The sequence below is a fragment of the Bison bison genome, unplaced genomic scaffold, assembly GCF_000754665.1.
Source record: "Bison bison bison isolate TAMUID 2011002044 unplaced genomic scaffold, Bison_UMD1.0 scf7180017864039, whole genome shotgun sequence".
Classification (NCBI taxonomy): domain Eukaryota; kingdom Metazoa; phylum Chordata; class Mammalia; order Artiodactyla; family Bovidae; genus Bison; species Bison bison.
The window spans coordinates 2,637,846-2,659,095 of NW_011494611.1; the positions used below are offsets into that span (position 1 = coordinate 2,637,846).

The window sequence follows — 21,250 nt, forward strand, 5'->3', positions numbered from 1 at the left end:
GTGTAGGGGGTCACCGAACCTGGGGGACTGGGAGGAGCTTTCCACCAAAAGGAAAGAGAACTGTGCTGTAACACAGCTGGATACCAGACCTTGGGCAGATCACTTCCTGTCTCGGGGCCTATTACAAGCCTTTGCCCCTGTGCAATACGATTGGTCGAGGAGCCCTTTAAATTACTGTCGCTGATTTATTTCTTATAGGCCTGATGCGATGTTTATTCATTTACTCCCTTCAGAAACCCTGTGAGGTGAAAGTTAAGAATCCCGTTTACCTGAAGTTCAGTGGCAGCGAGCGGCAGAACTGGGGCGAGAACCTAGGCCAGTTTGACACCTTACACTGTCATCCTTCCCGGAGCACTCTAACTGAACAATGGATTATTTCTGTCTCGTTCTCACTGCAGGACTTTAGGCAAGTTTCCATCTCTGCCCAGGCCTGCGTTTGCCTGCTTGTCTAAAAGATGGTTTCGAGTAGAATACACTCGAGGGGTAGTGATAATACCTACTTACCTTATAGGCAAGGATCGGACACTGGAAGAGTTTACAACTGTGCCTGACACATAAGGGCTCTAGAAAAGTTTATTATCGTTACTGTCGTGTTTATTATTCGCTTCCGCCATCAGAGTTTATGGATTCTTCTTCACTGCGGTTCTGTGAAACCCTTCACAAACGTCTTAACTCCAGGCGCCTCAGTCTCCCATCTGCGGCTGGGCGGGTTTCAGAAGAACACGCAATCTCCCAGATTTGAGATTTTCAGTCCTGGAGCCTGGAGCCTACGTCCAAACCTCTTGCGGCGGGACATAGGCTGCCACCTCTCAGCGATTGGTGGAACATCCAGAAACCCCGCCTCCCGGGGCCGTGCCCGGGCCGTCATAGGCCGGTCTCGAGATTATGCAAAACATCGCCGCTCCGCCCCGCGCCCGGATTGGAGGCCTTTGTTTGCCGCTCAACTCCAGGAAACCACCCGCGCGCCGCAGCAGCCGGCAGGTGAGACCCTGGGAGGGGTTCGCGGTGGGTCTAGGGCGGGTCCTGGCCTCTAGCCGGGTCTCAGTTTCTCCATCCGGGAAATGGGGAGGAACAGTGGACAGCGTCGGTGGGCTCCGATCTACAGGGACCGCACAGCTTTCGGCCTCTCCCACGTGGAAACCCCTGCGCTTGGGGAGGAGACCGATCGCCGCTCCGGGAATGGGAGGGAGCTCTGGATGGGCTATGGGGTTCGAGTCCAAACCCCGCCGGCCTCGGTTCCACCCTCTGACCTCAGTTTCCACCTCCGCGCAATGGGGGCGTTGGCTTTTTCTCTCCCTCTCTCTTCAACTGGGGCTGGTCACAGGGAGGGGAGGGGTCCCGAGGGAATCTGGGGGTGGATCTTGGCTGGGCTTATGGCTGTGTTTGGGTTGGAGGTGTGGCCCGTGTAGCTGTGGTTACCCAGGAGGTGGGACTTCTCTGTCTGTCCTGGGATTTGTGTGATATTCGCTCACCCGGCAACAACCTGCGCAGCGTGACAATCCCGAGCCGCGCGCCCTCCCCGGACAACTAACGCAAGTTTCTTTTCCTCTTTTTGGCAGGGGTAGGGAGGTAGAGCAAGGCCCAGCATGAGGGTGGGCCACTGTGACAGTGGTGGGATCTGGAGCGGACTGCAGGCATAAGGCCAGCCTCTCTTGTTACGAAGGTGGGGACACTGAGGCCCAAAGAGGAGCTGAGACTTGCCCAAGGGCGCGCAGCGGGGCGGACGCAGAGCTAGCTTCTCCCCTGTGTGATGGGTCTGGCACTAGTAGAGCCGGAGCCTTCTTACTGCGCCACCTTGGACAAGGCTCTTCCCTGCTCCTTTCCCTGGCTTTCCTTGAAAGAAATGACATGTTGGCACGGATCATTACCTACATTTGGAAAGTGTCTGCTTCAAAGTTAAGAAAGTTGAAAAGGAACATTGCTGATAACTGGGCTATTTTGGAGCTGAGGAAAGAAGCCGAGATAGGTTGCAGTGATAAGGGGCATTGTTCCTGTCCTCTAGAACACAAGGAGAAGAAATGACTGAAAGTGAAGCATGAAGGACTGGGGTTAGATACTTAGAGGGACTTCCAAAGAGACATTTCCAGGCACCTCCTTTGGAGTTGGTGGGTTTTATTTTTTTGGCTGTTGTTTTGTTTTGTTTTGTTTTTTCAAAAAACAGAATTGCTACCTATCCATTTGAGGGGCCCTAGTCTGGCTTACTTACCAATGGGGGATGGACCCTGTGGTCTTTGGAGGATTATTTATTCTCAGGGGTGGTCTCTGTTCTTCAGAAAGAGGGGGAAGATGCCCATGTGAGGCCTTTAGGCAAAGGCCCAAAGTCCAGAGGTTTGCATTTGAAACATGTGATTTGGGTTGTTTCTTGCAAGGGGGTTTCATCAGCTCCCATCAGTCCACAGAGTCCACCAGAAGTGCCAGGGTTTCCAGAGAGACTGGGAATGGTCCTGGCACTGTGGCTGGCATGCTGAGAGGGTATTTTGGAAAGTGGTACACACCAAAGACATTTCAGTGTACCCCCATGAAGTAGGAAAGAAAGAGTATTTTTTGTTTTTTTCAGCATCCGGCTGAGTCACCAGCTGAATTCCAGGCCTTTTTGTGTTTCCTCAGTCCCGGAGGGAGGTGGGACAGATCTGAAGACTGGGAGTTAGAAGACCTTGGATCGAATCCTCAGCCTGGCTTCAGTTCTGAGTGCCTTAGCTTCCCCCTTTGCAAAATGGGAATGGTAATGACATTTTAAGGCTCAAGTGAGGTGGCATCACAGAAAGTTTGGTTCAGGCTACATTCTAAGTTTGGCGATGGGGACACTGAGGTCCACAGAAAGGAAGGCATAACAACAATAAGACCGTTAATAAAACAGAATGCTGTCTTCCAGCTACTGTGCAAACGGTTTTACTGCATCAAGTAAAGTCTGGGAAGGCAGGAGTTTTTGTGCATCTTGTCCCCAGTCACCCTCTCCGTGCCTAGTACAGAGCTCTACCACGTGGTAGGTACCCTGTATATTGTTGTTGATCAACTAGTGTTCACATTGTTGCCATAAGATGAGTGCTGTTGTTTTACATTTTACAAATGAGAAGTTCGTGATTCAGACAGGTTAAGTCACTCACCTGAGGTCACACAGCTCTTCTTTGGAGTTAGTCTGCTGTTATTTTGGGATGTGGCAGGGGTGTGTCATCTGGTGAGAGCTGATTGAATGTATCTCTTCCTAGTGCTGTGTTCAGTGATACTGTGTTGGTAGCGTGAAATTGACCATAGTAAGGGCATTTATATTATAGAAATTAGTAAAGGCCACGGTTAAGGGCTTCTTCTTTTCCTTTCTGTCTTTCTTTCCTTCCTTCTTTCTTTCTTGACTGAGCCATGGGGCATGCAGGATCTCAATTCCCTGACCAGGAATCAAACCCAGGCCCCCTGCGGTAGAAGCATGGAGTCCCGGTCACTGGACTGCCAGGGAATTCCCATCGCCCCCCACCCCTCCTGCCATGCTGTTTTTAAATAAGAGAGCTGCATGTGAAGTGTATTGGGTCATGAAAGACTGGCCTTTGCATGACAGCCAAAGTTGGCCAAGGCCTGCTCCCCACTACTGTTCCCCTGAAGTGCAGAATTTTGGAAAGTAACTTTTATGAGATGAGGCTGCTAGTCTGTGATGTGAGTGGTGCAATGCAACAGCCCTCTGACTTGGGAACGGGTTGTTACAAGCCTGAATTCCAAGCCAAAATGTCTAGCCTTTAACCTGAAAGTGACAGCAGCCACCAATGACCTTTAACCAGGGAAAGGCTTGGTCAGAATGATGCTCTAAGAAGATTTATCCAGCAGCATGTGCTGAAGGTATTGGAGGGTGAGCTGGGGGCAGGGCAGCTGGGAAGAAGCTCTGGTTGATCAGAGGAGCCAGGAGAAAGCTAACAGGGTCCCTGGTTTTCTTTTCTTTTTTTTTAAATTATATTTGTTTATTTTTACTTGATTGAGGATGATTGGTTTGATTTCTGCTATACATCAACATGAATTAGCCATAGGGATACATATGTCCCCTCCTTCCTGAACCTTGCTCCCACCTCCCACGCTTTCCCACCCCTCTAGGTGGTTACAGTTTGCGTTTCCTGAGTCATACAGCGGATTTCCATTAGCTATTTATTTTACATATGTATATGCTTCCATGCTACTCTCTCCATTCATCTCACCCTTTTAACAGGGCCCCTGGTTTTCTGAGCGCATGTGCTAAGGCTGGCAAACACTATCCTGTAACTTTTGAAGTGAAACTGGGTCTCCACTTCCCAAGCCATGCTTCCTCATAAGCAAGGCCCTGAGGACAGTGTTACCCTCCATCTGTAGATGAGGCTATAGAATATATGTTTGGAAACATATCAGAACCACCAGATTTGGACCCAGGCCTCTCAGCCCCCTCACTCTCACATTTTTCTTTTTTAATTTTATTTTATTTTTAAACTTTACAATATTGTATTGGTTTTGCCAAATATCGAAATGAATCCACCACAGGTATACATGTGTTCCCCATCCTGAACCCTCCTCCCTCCTCCCTCCCCATACCATCCCTCTGGGTCCTCACGTTTTTAACCTCTTGGTCCCTCCTCTATTCCAGCCTGCAGTCCCATCTTAGTCTGATCTTCCTTGCCAAGTGTCGGCCAAACTCCAGCTAGACCGTAGGGAGAGACTGCCTGCCCCCAGAGGTGGTCCTGGACCACGTCCCTAGATCCTCACCAGCATTTCTCACATCCTCCACTCCAAGCTGAGCCTCTTGTGGGGGAGGGACCAGTGATCAAAGCCAGACTTGGGTGCCTAGCTGTGAGTCTTCTTAGAGTCCTGGGACCACAGCCAAGGACCAAGGAGGGGCCTCAGGGGTCAGGAGGTTACTTTCAGCCCCTCTGCCGTCAAATCAGGGATTCATCTGCAGGGTAACACTTTACTTGTGGGTGCAGATCCACTCTGCTCCTATTGTGCTGTGTGACTTTGGGCAAAGGGTATAACCTCTCTGGGTCTTTTCTTGTCTGTTAAATGCGTGATTATGAAGTTCCAATGAGACGACACATGCCGTGTCCTGAGAGGTTTAGACTAAGGCTGAGGCTGGGATTGCTTCCTTTCCTTTTTGTGATCTTCACATAATCCTACATGTTGCATAATGGCTATGTATTATTTATTCATGAGTAAGCCATGTGAAAAAGCACAGGGTCAGAGTCTAAAAAGAGGAAGAGAGGAGGTGTGGGATGGGGATACCGAAGAATGTCAGAGCTGCGAAGGCCCTGGAAGAGCCCAGCCTTCCCCGCTTTCACGGGCAGGGAAACGGAGCAGGGTCGGGACCAAGGTCACATCAGAATGAAGACCTGCGCAGCTGTGCGCCACTGGCTTGTGTTTGTTTTGCTTTGTTTTTTTACCAAATAGTGAAAGTTCATTTTACTCTTAAAATAGCTGTTATTTTTAGAAAATACACATAAGGAAAAAGAGTAAATTTGCCTTAGTTTTCTACCTAGTAATAATTATTGTAAACATTTTGGAGGAATTCTCTTTTTCTTTTCCTGTTTCCCTCCTTCCCTCCATATTTTACTGTGTTTTTCTTTAATGGACTCAAATTAGATATTTATTATTTTCTAATTGGCTTCTTCACTTAACATGTGACAGTTTTTTGCATTACATTATATTCTTCTACAATATGACTGTTCCTCACTGCATAATATTCCTTTGAGTGGAAATACCATCATTTATCTTTTTAATGATCCCATTATTGGACACCGAGGTTGTTTCCCACCCTTCCACCACCTGCAAAGTGATTAAGATGGTAGTGTCTGGTTTCAGACTACTTGATTCAAACCCAGCTTCCTCTCCTGGGACATGGGCATAATAATTCCTGCCTCCTTGGATTGGTATGAGGATTAAATAATGAGTTTCTAATCCATGGAAGGGTCTTTACGTAATAGGTGCACAATAAAATTTTGCTGTTAGCAATGTGTTCCCACACATGCACATTTTTTTGTTGTTGAACTCTTTCCATGGAAGATAAATATGAGTGTGTATGTGTGAGTGTGTGAGCATGAGTGTGTTTTCCTCAATATGAGCACACTCTCCTACATAACCGGTGTTTTAGTTGGCTGAGGAAGACCTTTATTCTCCTCCTTAATGATTCAGGGTGAGGACACAGTTTCTAGCTGGGTCAGTGATCCCCAGACCAGGTTTGGGGGCCACAGGGAGAAGAATCCTTGGGAGATAGCAGCATTTCTCTCCACTTGATCAGAAGGGCTGGCTGCTGCCTTTTGTGTAAAGGACTCAGAGCTTGATCTGTGGCTAATATTAGGAGAGCCAGGAAAGTTAAACTCGGTCCTGCAGGGAGCAGGCCATAAAGCCATTTCATAGATATGTCCAAAGTCATTTATTCATGAGTTCTGTGCCAACTAGGCATTGGCCATGGTTTTAGGGTATGTAGTCTCATTGACCAAAGATCCTGTAAAGTCCCATTTTATAGATAAGGAATCTGGAGTTCAGAGAAGTTAAGTGACTTGTCTAAGGTCACACAATTTCCAAGAGAGACCCTGGAAGCCTCTGATTATTCACAAAATCCTTGTGCCCTGAACCCCTGCTCCTCACAGCCTCCCATCAGCTTAGTGTTTCTGCCTGTGTGGGCAAGTGGGATCAAAAAACCCAGGAGATTTCATGACAGAAGGCCACTCTGATAACCTCAGAGAGAATCCCATTAAGCCTCAAAGATCAGAGCCAAGAGAGGGAAAAGCTTTTGTCCAGCATCACTCAGGCTGAAACTAGGTCTCCTCTTCCCAAGCCATGCTTCCATCATTTCTGGGTCCATTCCTGAAAGTGTCTCCTGCCTCCTCACCCCTGTGGATTTTAACGATAGGTGCAAATTCAGCAATCTGGGCAGGAAAGAGTGGGTGACCTCAGGGTGGGTTTTCATTTCTTCCCCAGGGAAGGAGAGAGATCAAGGAGGCACTGAGGATGAAATAACAGCCATGGTTTCCTTCAGGATGGCTGAGAAGCCTGCGGGTCCCCGGTACCCCATGGGCCTCGGGACATCATGTAAAGGAGCGACTGTCCAGGGCTCATCACACCAGCCAGCAACGCCCGTCTGGATCCTGGGCCATGTCCTGTGCTGTGTCCTGAGAGGCACCGGAAGGCTTGAAAAAAGAGATTCACTTTCCAGCCTGATTAACGTGCCAGGCATTTAGGTGGGGCTTAAGAATGATTGTGGAGGCGGGGAGTAGGGAGTGTGGGTGAGAAATAGCCATCAGGACATTAGAGCATTGTGACCCAGGGGCTGAAGGAACAAATGGCCAGGGCTCGCTGAGCTCCTGTGTTGAGAACTGGGTCGTGCAGACACAGCCCTCCAGGCGCGCTTCTGATGAAGGTGCTCAAGCCCCGGCTGCTGCTGCTGCTAAGTCGCTGGCGGTAGGGGCCAAAGGTTTGTGTTTGCTTCTTTGCTTCTGACCCATCTCTGGGCCTCTGTTTCCCTGATGCATATGATGAAATCATATCCTTGTCCTGCCCATTTCCCAAGGTGTTTCTCAAGCATCTAATGCTATGAAGGATGAGAAAGCACTTTAGAAAACCGAAAGGCTTTGTGACGAACCAGAGCCTCCTTATAAAGTCAGAACGTTGACTTAGTGAGTGGCAGTTCGCTGGTTACAAGCTCCCCTCCTGATTTTCTGGTGCCTGGATTATTAATGATCTCCACAGTATATACAGTGTGAGCACCAAGCATGGCTGTTAAGACTTGGGTCTTTGCGTGTCTGAATCGCCAGCCGCACTCACCAGCTTTGTGACTGTGGGCAAGTTGTGACTCTTGGGGCCTCTGTTTCAGTTCAGTTCAGTTCAGTTCAGTCGCTCAGTTGTGTCCGACTCTTTGCGACCCCATGAATCGCAGCATGCTAGGCCTCCCTGTCCATCACAAACTCCTGGAGTTCACCCAGACTCACATCCATGGAGTCAGTGATGCCATCCAGGCATCTCATCCTCTGTCGTCCCCTTCTCCTCTTGCCCCCAATCCCTCCCAGCATCAGAGTCTTTTCCAATGAGTCAACTCTTCGCATGAGGTGGCCAGAGTACTGGAGTTTCAGCTTTAGCATCATTCCTTCCAAAGAAATCCCAGGGCTGATCTCCTTCAGAATGGACTGGTTGGATCTCCTTGCAGTCCAAGGGACTCTCAAGAGTCTTCTCCAACACCACAATTCAAAAGCAGCAATTCTTCGGCGCTCAGCTTTCTTCACAATACAACTCTCACATCCATACATGACCACAGGAAAAACCATAGCCTTGACTAGACGGACCTTTGTTGGCAAAGTAATGTCTCTGCTTTTGAATATGCTATCTAGGTTGGTCATAACTTTCCTTCCAAGGAGTAAGCGTCTTTTAATTTCATGGCTGCAGTCACCATCTGCATTTTGGAGCCCCCAAAAATAAAGTCTGACACTGTTTCCACTGTTTCCCCATCTATTTGCCATGAAGTGATGGGCCCGGATGCCATGATCTTTGTTTTCTGAATGTTGAGTTTTAAGCCAACTTTTTCACTGTCCTCTTTCACCTTCATCAAGAGGCTTTTTAGTTCCTCTTCACTTTCTGCCATAAGGGTGGTGTCATCTGAGTATCTGAGGCCTCTGTTTACCTACCTGTAAACTGGGGATGTCACGTCAGCCTCACTGGGTGGCTGTGAGGGCCACAAACAAGGCTGTGAAGACAGGCTAGATTCAGAAGATCAGCCAGCAGGCGTCCGCTGCACTTCTCCTGAGTGTCAGGGTCTGTGCTGGGCGCTGGGTAGTGGTGTGCTTCACAGAGCTCCCAGGTGTCAGGCAGACCGTGCTCAGTCACGTCTGACTCTTTGCAACTCTATGGACTGTAGCCTGCCAGGCTCCTCTGTCCATGGGATTTTCCAGGCAAGAATCCTGGAGTGGGTTGCCACTTCGTCCTCCAGAGGATCCTCCTGACCCGGCGTCTCTTATGTCTCCTGCATTGGCAGGCAGATTCTTTACCACCATAGGCACCTGGGAAGCAGACCCAACGTCTAATTCCAATTGGCAAGTCCACAAAAAGGGCACATGGTTCTGGGATCTGCAGGGTGACTGCAAGTCACCAGGGAGAAGAAGTGGGGTTGAGTGAAGAGGGGGGGCACTGTACATTTGTCCCAGGGACACCAAGGAGCCCCCCGTGTTCCCCAAGCATGCTGAGGACAGAGAGGCTGGAGTGCAGCCTAGCTGTGGAGTTTCATCTTCTTTCTCAGAATAGTGGGCAGCTTAGCACAATGTTTTAAGCAGAGAAGGGCTGTGTTTGGACACGTCCGTTTTGCGAAGAGCACTTGGAACAGTGTTTGGAAGGGCCTGGAGAGATCCTTGGGCTTTCCAGGAGATGCTGTTGCAAGAGGCCACGTAGGGATGCAGTGACGGAATGGATTCCAGTGAGATTTAGGAAATAGAATCACTAGCAGTTGATGATGGTTGGTTATGGGGTGTAAGACGGAAGTACCCAGCGTGGTGGTCGGCTCTGGCCTGCGCACTTGAGTCAAAGACGGGGGCCAAGCTTCCTACAGAAGGGTGGGTTCGAAAAGTGAGTGTTCGTTGCCATTCCCTTCTCCTGGGGATTTTCTCGACCCAGGATCAAACCCAGGTCTCCCACGTTGCAGGCAGATTCTCTACCATCTGAGTCACCAAGGAAGCCCAGGGCAGGTGCCAGGGTGACCATATAATGAATGGGCTTGGTTGGTTAAGTAGGATTCGGCCTGTAGTTGGAGATGGTGTGCTGGCAGAGGGCGTCACACAAGCAAAGGCAGGGAGAAGGGTTGGTAAGCCCGGGGTGTCAAGGAGATGGAACAGGGCACACAGGGGCTGTCTCCCTTGGGGTTCAGCTCCTGCTTCTAAGTTAGGGGTGGCGGGTTATTTAGGGGCTGCACAGCGTGCCTGGAAGCAGCAGCCACCTGGCGTTTTGATGGCAGTGCTGCCTGAATTAATGGCCAGGGAGGGAGAGAGTGAGTGAGTGACGGGGTGTCAGGGGAGCCCGCCCCTCACACAATGGCCCACATGGTCACCAGAACTGGCAGGGAGGAGCCTTATTAGGGATTGGCTCCGTTCCACCTTTGGCTGAGGCTGCGGGTAGACCCCGCCCCCCAGATGTGAGAAAAAGGCAGGGGAGGGGATGGGGTGATTACTGGGATGAGGGCACCAGGTTCTAGCTTTGCCGGATACAAACTGACCTTGGGAGAATTCATTCATTCCTTCTCGCGTGCATGTTCCAAGCACCGGGGCTCTGCACTTTGCAAATGTTACCTCACTGGATCTTGGCAGCAGTCCTGCAGAGTGGCTATTCTTCTTATCCCTGTTTTATAAATGAAGAAACTGAGGCTTGGAAGGCTGAGGTGAAGGCTCAAAGGTCACAGAGTTCTCAAGAAAGAGGTGGGACTGGGATTTGAAGCCAGGTCCGAACCGTCTGTAAAATACATTTTTCTGTCCTACCTGGGTAGTTTCCAAACCTGGCTGCTCAGCAGCACTAATCAGAAGGCTTTTTGGACAATACAGAGGCCACAGTGTCTTTTTCAGTTTCCTGAATCAGAATCCCTGGATCCTGGGCAGGGCCAGGGCTAGGAGCCACAGACTGCAGGGGACGGACACAGGCCACCCCTCTCCACTTTGGCTCACTCTGCTCTGCACACACACTTGCTGTTCCCAGGGAAAGCCCCACTGGTTCCCACCTTGCCCTCTGCACTCATCCTTCCAGAATACTTTACCTTCAGCCCTTCTTGTGGCTTACTCCTGCCCATCTTTTCCTTCTGGTCCCCTGTTTGAATGTCACCTTCTCACAAAGACCCTCCTGGCCATCCCCAAACTCTTTGCCCCAACACATGACCCTCTGACCCACAGATTGGCTACCAGGGCCACACATTCCAGTCACCTGGGACACTTTAAAATCACTGATGCCCAAAGACTGATGCTGTTACTCTGGGTGAACCTAGGCATCCGTGTTACTGAAAGCAGCCTGGGATATGGATCTTCATCTCATGTCACCCTGTCTGTCTCTCTCCGTGATTGTTTACTGTCTGTGTCTAGTGGAGCCAGGGCTTAGCCTGTCTTGTGCCCTGCCAGTGAAGTTCAGTTTGATCAGCAATCAGCCAGTTCTCTACCTCCATGATGCCTGGAAAATATCCCTCTTAATTACAGGCCCAGCTTGGGATGAGGACGGTGGGTGGGATGGCAGGAATCATTGCAGCCTCCCTGAGGTGTTGGAAGCCTCCCTGAGGTATTGGCAGACAGGCCAGAGTATCCTAGCTGGATCCCAACCTGATCTCTGATTCTGATCTCAGTGAACTTGGGCAAACGCTGGTGCCTGGAGTGTCCTTATCAGCACATGATGAGTTCATCCCACAGGCTGCAAAGGGCTGAAAGGGTGCCAAGCAAGCATCTGGCTCCCGTTCCCATCCAATCCCAGCCTAGGCTCCCATTGTACAGATGGGCATTGTGCCCTAGTGAGGGGGCTTCGAACAAGGTCATGATCTGGAGAGTAGGGACTGTGGAGAAAGCTCTTAGAGGGTTGAGGCTGCTGGAGGCCTCCTTCCAGGCTCAGCATGCTGTGTGACCTTGGCCAACTCTCTGACCTTCCCTGGGCTTTTTTGTCCTCATTGTATACTCTGGTGGAGATGGTCCCAAGCTCTGACACTGGAAGTTTCTTCAAGTCCTTTCCTGAACGGTGCCAACCCACAGAGGGCCTGCAAGGGGTTAAGCTCCCTCTGTTCCCTCTTACTCTGCACACAGACAAACCCCCTCCTTCTGAGAAACACTTGTAGGAAATCAGGCTGGGCGCTTCCTGCCGAGGCAAGGCGGCCTCAGCCACAGCAGGGGCGGGGAGAGGTGGGGAGCGATGCTTGTCTGTGAGCAGCGGCTGGGGCTGGCAGAGCGGCCTGGAGGCGGGCCAGGGTGCCGTGGAGACAGGGGGCTCCCCAGGTTTGGAACAAAGACCTCACATGCAGGTCCCCTGAGCCTGGGCCAGCAGGATGGTGGTGGAGCCTGAGAGAGGTGAGGGAGCGGAGGAGGATGGGGGGCCGGGGGGTGGGGTGGTCAGAGGAGCCGCCTTCCCCCTGGATGGGCCAGTCACAGGCTCTCTGGGACAGTCCAGGCATCTGGACCAGCCCAGCCAGGAAGTGGCAGCTGTGGCAGGCGTATTACTTCTCTACGGCTTTCGGGAGCCCAGCCCCCAGGGGCAGGGGTGGATTTGGGGGACATTTCCTCAAGCCCCGGAATCCTGGATCCCAGCCTGAGCTCTGGTTCTGATCTCGGTGAACTTGGGCAAGCGCTGGTCCCTCTCTGTGCCTGGGGAGTTCTTTCTTCTCTGCACATGGCGAGTTCGTCCCATGGGCTGCTAAGGGGCTTCAGACATGATGCGTGGGTGGGGAGCAGCCAGGATGCAGTGGGAGGTGGGGTCCCCACTAAAGAGTGGCCCTTCTGCTGCACAAGGACAAGGAGAGAAGCCAGGGAGGGGCCCCCAGACCCAGCCCAGCCCTTCAGACTGGTGGAGCAAGAGTCCACAGCAGCGAGGGGCATCTCTCCTCTTTCTCCTGGGCCTCTACAGCCGCTGGTGGGCAGGGGGCACATCCAGTGTGGAAAGTGGCTGGGGACCTCAGGGAACTAGTTTCTACACAGCTGGCAGGACATCCCCCCCACCCCCACCTTGATAACAGCAGGTCTGTGCCCTGCCGACTAGCCACGGAGGGCAGCTGAGTATAGGGCTGTGAGCTCAAAAGCCCTGTCTTTTTGGAGAGGCCCAGCCACTTGGTAAAGGGCGGAGGGGAGTTCCTTCCCTTTCTTTTACTGCCCACCGAGTCTGATGGACTTGGTTTCAGAGTCACAAGCCCTGGGTTTCAATCACTGGCCACACTTCCGGGCTGTGAGGTCTTGTGAAAGCTGGCCACCTCCCTCCGGCTCGGTTTCTACATCTGGGAGATGTCAGGGACTGGGTGGGTGTGGTGGGGGGCTGCCTCGGAGAGCCCTGGCTGGACAGTACAGGGCTTTGGAGGGCAGGGTAGGTGGGCAGAGGTGGGCTGTGCAGCTGAAGTTGGCAGAGGAGAACCTGGGGATGGAGCCGTGAAGGGAAGGGTCTTCACTTTTGGACTGAGGGGACAGAGAAGCCCCGTGGGGGTGGCTGAGCCCCTCAGGAAGTGGATAGACACCACAAGGGACTCACAGACCCTCAGGAGAACCAGGCATGAGGTGGCGTGGCGGCAGGGAAAGGAAAGTGAAGTCGCTCAGTCATGCCCAACTCTTTGCGACCCCATGGACTGTAGCCCACCAGGCTCCTCCATCCATGGGATTTTCCAGGCAAGAGTACTGGAGTGGGTTGCCACTGCCTTCTCCAGGGGATCTTCCCAACCCAGGGATCGAACCCGGGACTCCCGCGTTGTAGACAGACGCTTTACCCTCTGAGCAGCAGGGAGGCGGCGCACCAAAGACGCGGGGAGTGGCCGGCGCTGCCTTCTGGGGCTAGCTCCCCCAGGGCTGGCAGGGCCCCTCAAGGACAGCCCAGCTCCCGAGGAGGCTCAGTGCTCCTGGGGCTCTCCCGAGCTCAGCCCCCCAACCCCACCGCCCCTCGGAAGCTGCCATGTGCCCTCAGAAGGCCGACTAGAACCAGCCTGAGGAGTCAGGGGCCCCTGCCGTAGCCTCAGTCAACTTCTGTTCACCCGTTCAGACCTCTGTACCTCTGCCTGTACCATTCCCTCTGCCTGTAACGCCCTTCCTCATTCTTCTTCCTCCAAATCCTTTGTCTCTCAGGCCCAGTTTCAGGCTCCCTGCAACAATAGCCCTTCTGTACCTCATCTGAAATTTTGGAGTGCTTTTACTCATGTCTATTCCTCGTGTATGGTGTAGCGCTTGGCACACAGTAGATCACAGGGCTGGGTTTTTTTTAAAAAAACTTTTGATGTGGACCATTTTTTAAGTCTTTATTGAATTTGTTACAATATTGCTTCTGTTTTATGTTTTGGTGTTTTGGCCTCGAGCCACACGGGATCTTAGCTCCCCAATCAGGGTCCCAACCCACACCCTAGATAGGTGAAATAAATCCCAACCACTGGACAGCTAGGGAAGTCCCAGGGTTTGTTTTGTTTTGTTTTTTCAAGTTAATTTGCACCCACTGGGCACTCAATATGTATTAATATCTTTGTTACTATGAAGTAGGACCTCAAGGAGGAGGAGGGGGTTGAGAGTTGTGAGTCTGTGGTCTTCAGAAGCCAACAAGTCAACCAGGAAACTAAGTTCTTACCTCCCAGCCCACCCTCATAGGGTGCCCCTTCCCACGGTTGAAAGGCAGGTGGCGTTTTCTCCATCTTGGTGAGAAAAGCGAAGCCCAGCTGTTCAAGGTGGAGCAGCTGCACCAAGCCCAGAAGCTTGTCTCTGGACCCCTGCCTGCTTCTCTTTCTCGATTGCCTAGTGAAAAACTGTCCTGGCCCAGCATGAAGTCCGCATGTGATTGGCACTCATGTGTGTTTGTTGACTGACTGGCTGACCGACTGGTCCTGGAGCCTGTGGCTTGCGCAAAAGGCAGGGGTGTTGCTCACGAAAGGCTCACAGGTTTGGGGGCCTGGGGAACATATGCAAAAGTCCAGCCAGTGACCGCAGCTGCCTCTGACAGGCGGTTACCCCTGGTCACAGTGAGATTTCTGCCATGACTGAGTCATCCCAAGAGACAGGATGTTCCTCTTTGTGCGACCAAAGCCCCTCTGATTGGGCGGGCTGCTCTGTGGCACAGCTAGAAAAAAGCCCTTTAAAGCATCAGAAAGCCCCACATGCCTCCCCCACCCCCTTCCTTGGCAGAAGTTTCAAAAAGAGAAAAGCAGCGGCTTTTAGTACCTCCTACACCTGCCATAGCAGCAGGGTCCGGAAGGCCTGCTGCTGCTGCTAAGTCATTTCAGTTGTGTGTGTGACCACATACATGGCAGCCCACCAGGCTCCTCTGTCCCTGGGATTCTCCAGGCAAGAATACTAGTCAAGGGCAAAGATGGGCCTTGCCTGAAGAGCTGTTTAAAATGCAGATTCCTGGGCCCTGTCCCAGGCTCTGGAATCCAGCTCTCTTTGGGTCAACCTAAGGCTCTGCATTCTTAGAGGATTTTTTTTTTTTTCCCTCGAGTTTTTATTACTATTAGGCAAAACAAGTAAATTGTTTTTTTCTTTTTGTCTTTTATTTTTAATTGGAGTATAATTGCTCTACATTGTTATGTTAGTTTCTGCTATACAGCAAAGTGAATCTGCCTCTTGTACGAGCGCTCAAGTTATCAGGAATTTCCAAGGGGGTACAGGCCCCCCAAGAGAGTATAAGGAGCAAGGATTAGAACTTCCTTTTCAAACATTTGTTTTCTATTGGATCTTTAAAAAATTCAATTATATATATATATATATTTTAACGTGTTCATGTGAGAAGTCATGTGGATAATGTTATAAGAAATACATATGTACTGGGTATATGAGCAAATATATTTTTAATGGTGTGTGATTTAAAAAAAAAAAAATTGGCCCCTCACTGGGCCGAAGTCAATTGTTACAAATTCTTTTTTTTTTTACTTTGATTTGAGGATAACTGCTTTACAATGTTGTCTTGGTTTCTGCCACACAACAACGTGAATCAGCTGTAAGTAGACACAGGTCCTGTCCTTCCTGAACCTCCTTCCACCGCCCAGCTCTGTCCCGCCCCTCGGGTTGTCCCGGAGCGCCAGGTTGAGCTCCCTGTGTCACACAGCAGCTTCCCACTGGTGGTCTCGTTTGTACATAGTCATATACATGTGTCAGTGCCACGCTCTCAATCCAGCCGCCCTCTCCTTCCCCCACTGTGCCCGCAAGTGACAGTTGCAATCTTGCTGTCACTAACCAGCTGGGTGGTCTCGGCCACGTCACCAATCCATGCTGAGGTCTAGTTTTCTCATTTGAAAACTAGTTTTCTTTTGACCTCCTTACCTGTTTGGGGTGAGAACAGATTGACAACGGGCAGTAAAGCGTCTTGTCTGGGCCGGCACAGAGAGGGTCCAGCCTGTGTGGTAGGGATCACGCAGAGGCTTACAGGGTGATCTGGGTAACTCGAGAAGGAGGGAAGACAATTGGGTCAGGGGAAGAGGGTGAGGACCCTGAGACCAGAGAGGGAACAGTGTTATTCCCCGTTCCTACGCCAGCCCTTGAGTAGGCAGCAGCCTTTCTTGGGCTGAGCTGATCCCTGGGAAACTCTGTCGAGAAATTGTTGCCTGCTGGCTTTTCTCAATGGTAAAAACCAAGGCTCTGACCAGGACCCGACCACTCATGAGGCTGCAGGGACAAACACAGATAAATCTGTCCTGAGAGGCCTGGAGTTATTCTCATTGTCCCCAGGGTATGGAGGGAAGAGCCAGGACCCTAACTACCCTAACTGCAAGGTGACGTCTCATGACAGCCTTATCCTGACCTGTGCACGGCTTCAGGCAAGGCCCCTTCACGCTCTGGTCCTCTGCAGTTTCCCCATCTGCAGAGTGGGTCCTTTGCAGGAGCCCCTTGGGTGGGACCATGCCACTGCTCTGCCAGCTTTGTGTTTCCAGGACTCAGAGGGAGTGTTTGGGGGGTGTTGGCCATAGCAGGAGGGGAGAGGAGATGGGAGGGAAGAAAAGAGGGAAAAGAAGAGAGGAGAGAAGGCAGGTGGTGAGGAGCCCTTCTCCAGCCATCCTTCCCTTGCCATGGCTCGCTCAGTAGCCAGGCTCTCCTTTCTGGTTTATTCTCCCCAAGCAGCCGGAGTGAAACTTGTAACCACACCTCTGGGTGCTCTCCCAAGTCGGGGATATGCTGCAAATTCCTGAACAGGCCCCAGGAGGCCCCTGGGTCTGGTCATCACATCTCAGGCCCACACTGTCTGTTCTCAGAGCCCCAGCCCCTGCCCGCAAACAGCACCGCCATCAGGAAGCCATGTCCACGTGCCCCTCCTGCCTCCGGGCCTTTGTACTTGATGGTTCTCTGCCTGGAATCCTCTTTTTGTTTTTTTCCAATTGAGGTGAAATTCACAACACGAATCTAACCACTCTCCAGTGAACAATTCAGCAGCATTTAGTATATTTATAAAGTTGTGCAACGACTGCTATCTAGTTTCAAAACATTTTCATCACCCCAAAAGGACACCTATGTCCGCTCAGCAGTCACTCCCCTCTGCCCCAGCTAAGAGCACTAGTCTCTTTCTCTGTGGATTCACCTATTGCGGATCTTCCATAAGGACAGAATCACACAGTGTGTGGCCTTTTGTGTTGGGCTGCTTTGACTTAGCATCCTGTTTTGGAGGTTCATCCCTGTAGCGTGTGTGAGCGCTTCATTCCTTTTTGTGGCCGGACAATATTCCTCCGTGTGGATGGACCACAACTCGGTGGTCCATTCATCCATGGGTGGACGTCTGGGTTGTTTCTACCCTTTGGCGGTTACAAGCAGTGCTGCTAGGAAAGTATGTGCACACGTATTCATTTGAGTACCTGTTTTCAATTATCTGGGGTACCAGAATGCTGTTTTCACCATTCCCTCACTCCCGAGGGGGCTCAGGAAGTTTCCCAGAGGACACGTTCTCTACATGGGACCTATATCTTGACCTCCTGGGCCAGCTCTGGACCCCCGGGATCCCTCCCTGGGCTTCCCCATCACTCTCACTTGGATTTGTAATTGCGATTGTTTGTCTGCTACCTCTGGGCTCTCAGTTCTCACGTGAACAGGGCCTGTGCCCCAGTGCCCACATGGGGACCCTGGCCCACGGTCACAGCACACAGGGAACCCTGCCGTTTGCTGACCTCTGGGCTCCTTATCCTGTATCTCAGGGCATTTTACCAAACTCTTTAGAGAAAGAAGAATTATTACCCCAGTTTTACTCATGAAGGAATCCAAGGTGGAATGATCGGGCCAAGGTCATGCAGCTTCAAAGGGCTGGAGCCAGGACTGAACCAGGGCTTCTGATTGCAAAGTTCCTGCTGCTGATTCCTGCTCCTGAAGACAGGAGGGAGCTCGAGGACTCATGGTCTCCCTTTGTTTGTGTCCCAACAGGCCACAAGCAGGATGGCTGGTGCTGAGAAGGGCCAGTGGGGACTCTGGTGCCCATAGGGGCAGCTCCACCTCCTGAAGATGAAGGGGCCCAGGTGAAACGCAGGCCAGGCCCAATGGCCAGCTCTGGAACAGAGGTCCACTGGGTCGAGCCGGGCCTGGGGAAGGGGCCCCAGCGGCGGCGCTGGGCCTGGGCTGAAAAGGGAAAGGATGCTGATGACAGTGGCACACGCAGCTCAGAAGAGGAGGGACCCTTTCCCACCACGGGCAGCCCCGAGCTCCTGGAGGACTTCCGCCAGGCCCAGCAGTGCCTGCAGCCACTGAAGTGGGGCCCAGACTCACAGCCTGCTGGGTGCCAGGATCCCGAATCTGAAGAGTCTTCAGAAGCGGGTGAGGCTGACTCCCCTACAATGCCACAGTGGTACCCTGAACATCTCACCTTCTAGCAGGAGGGAGGTGGGAAGTGAATGTGGAGTTTCAGAATTTTTTAAATTAAAATCTATGAAGTCTATGCTTAAATTTTTTTTAACCTTTAATTTTATGTTGAAGTATAGCTGATTAAAAATGTTGTGATGTCTTCAGGTGGACAGCAAAGGGACTCAGTCATTCATATACATGTATACTTTGTCCCCCAGACTTCCCTCCCATCCATCTGCCACATAACATTGAGCAGAGTTCCCTGTGCTATATAGTAAGACATTGTTTGTTATCCACTTAATGAAGCCTATAATTTAAATTTTTTTAAAGATTTGAATTATATAAACAATATTGTCCATTGCAGAAAAATCAGAAAATACAAACCAAAATAGAAAAAGACTGAAAATTACTCATTATCCAGATAGCTGCCCTTTTTCATATGTGTGAAAATATATATATATGTAATATGAATATAGAACATTCTACAAGCTATATTGTAGCTTGCTTTTTTGTAACTTAACAGATATGAGCACTTTCCCAGCTTATCAAATATTCTTCCACAAATCATTTCTAATGTCTGCTTAGGAATTCCATAGTGTGGGTATTCTGTAATTTGTTGAGCCAGTCCTCTTACTGCTGCGCAGTGGGTAATGTCTAGTTTTTTGCTGTTACAAATAATGCAGAGATACGGCATTAGTCTATCTTGGCACACCTGATTTGATGATAACCTTGATGATTTTAATTGCCTGGTTCAGGGGTTATGCCCATTTTTACAATTTTTTAAAATCCCAGTTAGCAACGAGAATGTTGGCTTCCCTTGTTTTCTAAAATAACCGTTCTCTTTGCATCAAAAACAACTGAGACTAAATTGCTAGCTTGGCTCAGCAAGTCCTTTCTCCTCTCTGAAGCTTGATTTTCCCCATCTGTGAAATGGGAGTAATAACACCATCGAGCTTGATTACGTTGTGCCTACTGCGTTTGAATATGAGTGAAACACCCCCGTCTTAGGATTCTGCAATCAGGTAGGCCCTCATGGATGTCAGAGAAGCCATCAGGCCGACGGCAGATTGTGCAGTGACCCCAGGTTCCTCAGGCTGGGTCTGTGTAAAGTGGGGTTTGCCCACAGCTACCCACTCAGGAGCCGTTTCTGAGCTCTCCTCAGGGAATGGCAAATGGGATCTCTCCTTGAGGTCACATGGGTGCCCCCTGCTGTGATGTAACAGCCGCTGCCACATCCTATGTCCTTACTCTGTCTCAGGCACAGGGCTGGGCAGGGCACAAACCGTGCCTCCTTCTTTACTCACCGCCTTCTGCCAGTAGGAGAGACTAGCCTCCAGATAAAGACCGCCACAGCGGTCAACTTCTTACTCATGGCGCCCTGTGAGGGATCAGAAAAGCCAGGAATGAACCCACGGCTGCCTGGTTCCAAAGTCCGACCTCTTCATTCCACCGCATGTTCCCCATCAGCAGAGATTAACATGCCTTCATAGCTGGGACCTTGCTTCCAAGTCCAGAACTGCTCTGAGCCACTGCATGAGCAAGTTACTTAATCTGCTGTAAACAAGAGAGGCTTGCTAAAGGAAATTTTAAGGAGTGGAAAGATATAGAAGTGCCAAGGCTAGAGGAAAGAGCATGGGGGAGCAAAGAGTGACATAAGGATTATGGCAAAGGTGCATCTGCCAGAGCAGGGAGTCTGTGCTTGGTGGTACCCAGACTGTATCTCCTGAAACTCGGGATCTGTGCCAGAGGCGGACATGGGGTCTAGGATAGAGTAAGTGCTCAATAAGCATTGACTTCATGGATGATGCATAGATGGATAGATGGATGTATGGATGGATGGGTGGGTGGATAAGCAGATAGGTGGATAAATAGATGGATGAGTGGATGATTGGGTGAGTGGTTGATAGGTGAGTGGGTAGTGGATATGTGAATGGATGGATGGATAGGTAGATGAGTGGGTAAATGGATGGGTAATGAATGGATAGGTAGGTGAGTGGATGAGGGATGGGTGAGTGGGTGGATAGGTGGATGGATGGATTACTGGAAGGATAGATGGTTGGATTAATGGATGCTGCTACTGCTAAGTCACTTCAGTCGTGTCTGACTCTGTGCGACCCCATAGACGGCAGCCCACCAGGCTCCCCCATCCCTGGGATTCTTCAGGCAAGAACACTGGACTGGGTTGCTATTTCCTTCTCCAGTGCATGAAAGTGAAAAGTGAAAGTGAAGTCGTTCAGTCGTGTCCGACTCGTAGCGACCCCATGGACTGCAGCCTACCAGGCTTCTCTGTCCATGGGATACTCCAGGCAAGAACATTGGAGTGGGGTGCCATTGCCTTCTCCGGATCAATGGATGAGTGGGTGACAAATGGATGAGTGGGAGGGTGGGTGAGTAGGATGGATGAATGAATATTGAGCACCTACTGTATAATAATTCCAACAACTATCCATTTTGGGGGAGTTTTGCATGCATTATTGTCTTTTATCCCTCCCTTCCTTCTTCTTTCTATTCTGTCAACCAATATTGAGCAGTTCCTCTGCAAATACAATAGTAAATAAAAGCAGAGGGTATCTTCGTCCTCATGGAGCTTACAGTACAGTGGGGGAAGAAAATATTAATGAAGCAATCACATAAATAAATAGAAAGCTGCCACTGTAATAAGTATTTCAACGTAGAGGTATTCAGTCATGTGAAAGCCTATAAAAGGGAAATTTTGACCTAAGTTAGGAAGGTTAGAGAAGACTGCCTTGATGAGGTCAAGGTTGAGCTAATGTGTGAAGGACAAATAGGAGTTAACTAGGCAAAGAGAGGGCAAGAGGACCCTACCAGAG

The 21,250-nt window shown here is 50.6% G+C and overlaps 1 protein-coding gene across 2 annotated transcripts in view; it reads left to right on the plus strand.

Annotated features, from left to right (window-relative positions):
* Nucleotides 1-927: 927 nt before the first annotated feature.
* AKNA (AT-hook transcription factor) overlaps nt 928-21,250 on the plus strand; it is a 59,398-nt gene continuing 39,075 nt past the window's right edge. Inside the window, exons 1-2 of one of the 2 annotated variants that reach the window (XM_010835140.1) lie at nt 928-981; nt 18,006-18,392. In XM_010835140.1, the coding sequence (XP_010833442.1) occupies nt 18,119-18,392 (274 nt within the window). In that variant the 5' untranslated portion in view covers nt 928-981; nt 18,006-18,118. Of the gene's footprint in view, nt 982-11,422; nt 12,003-18,005; nt 18,393-21,250 lie in introns of those variants that run through there. The other variant, XM_010835139.1, reaches the window with a different exon arrangement.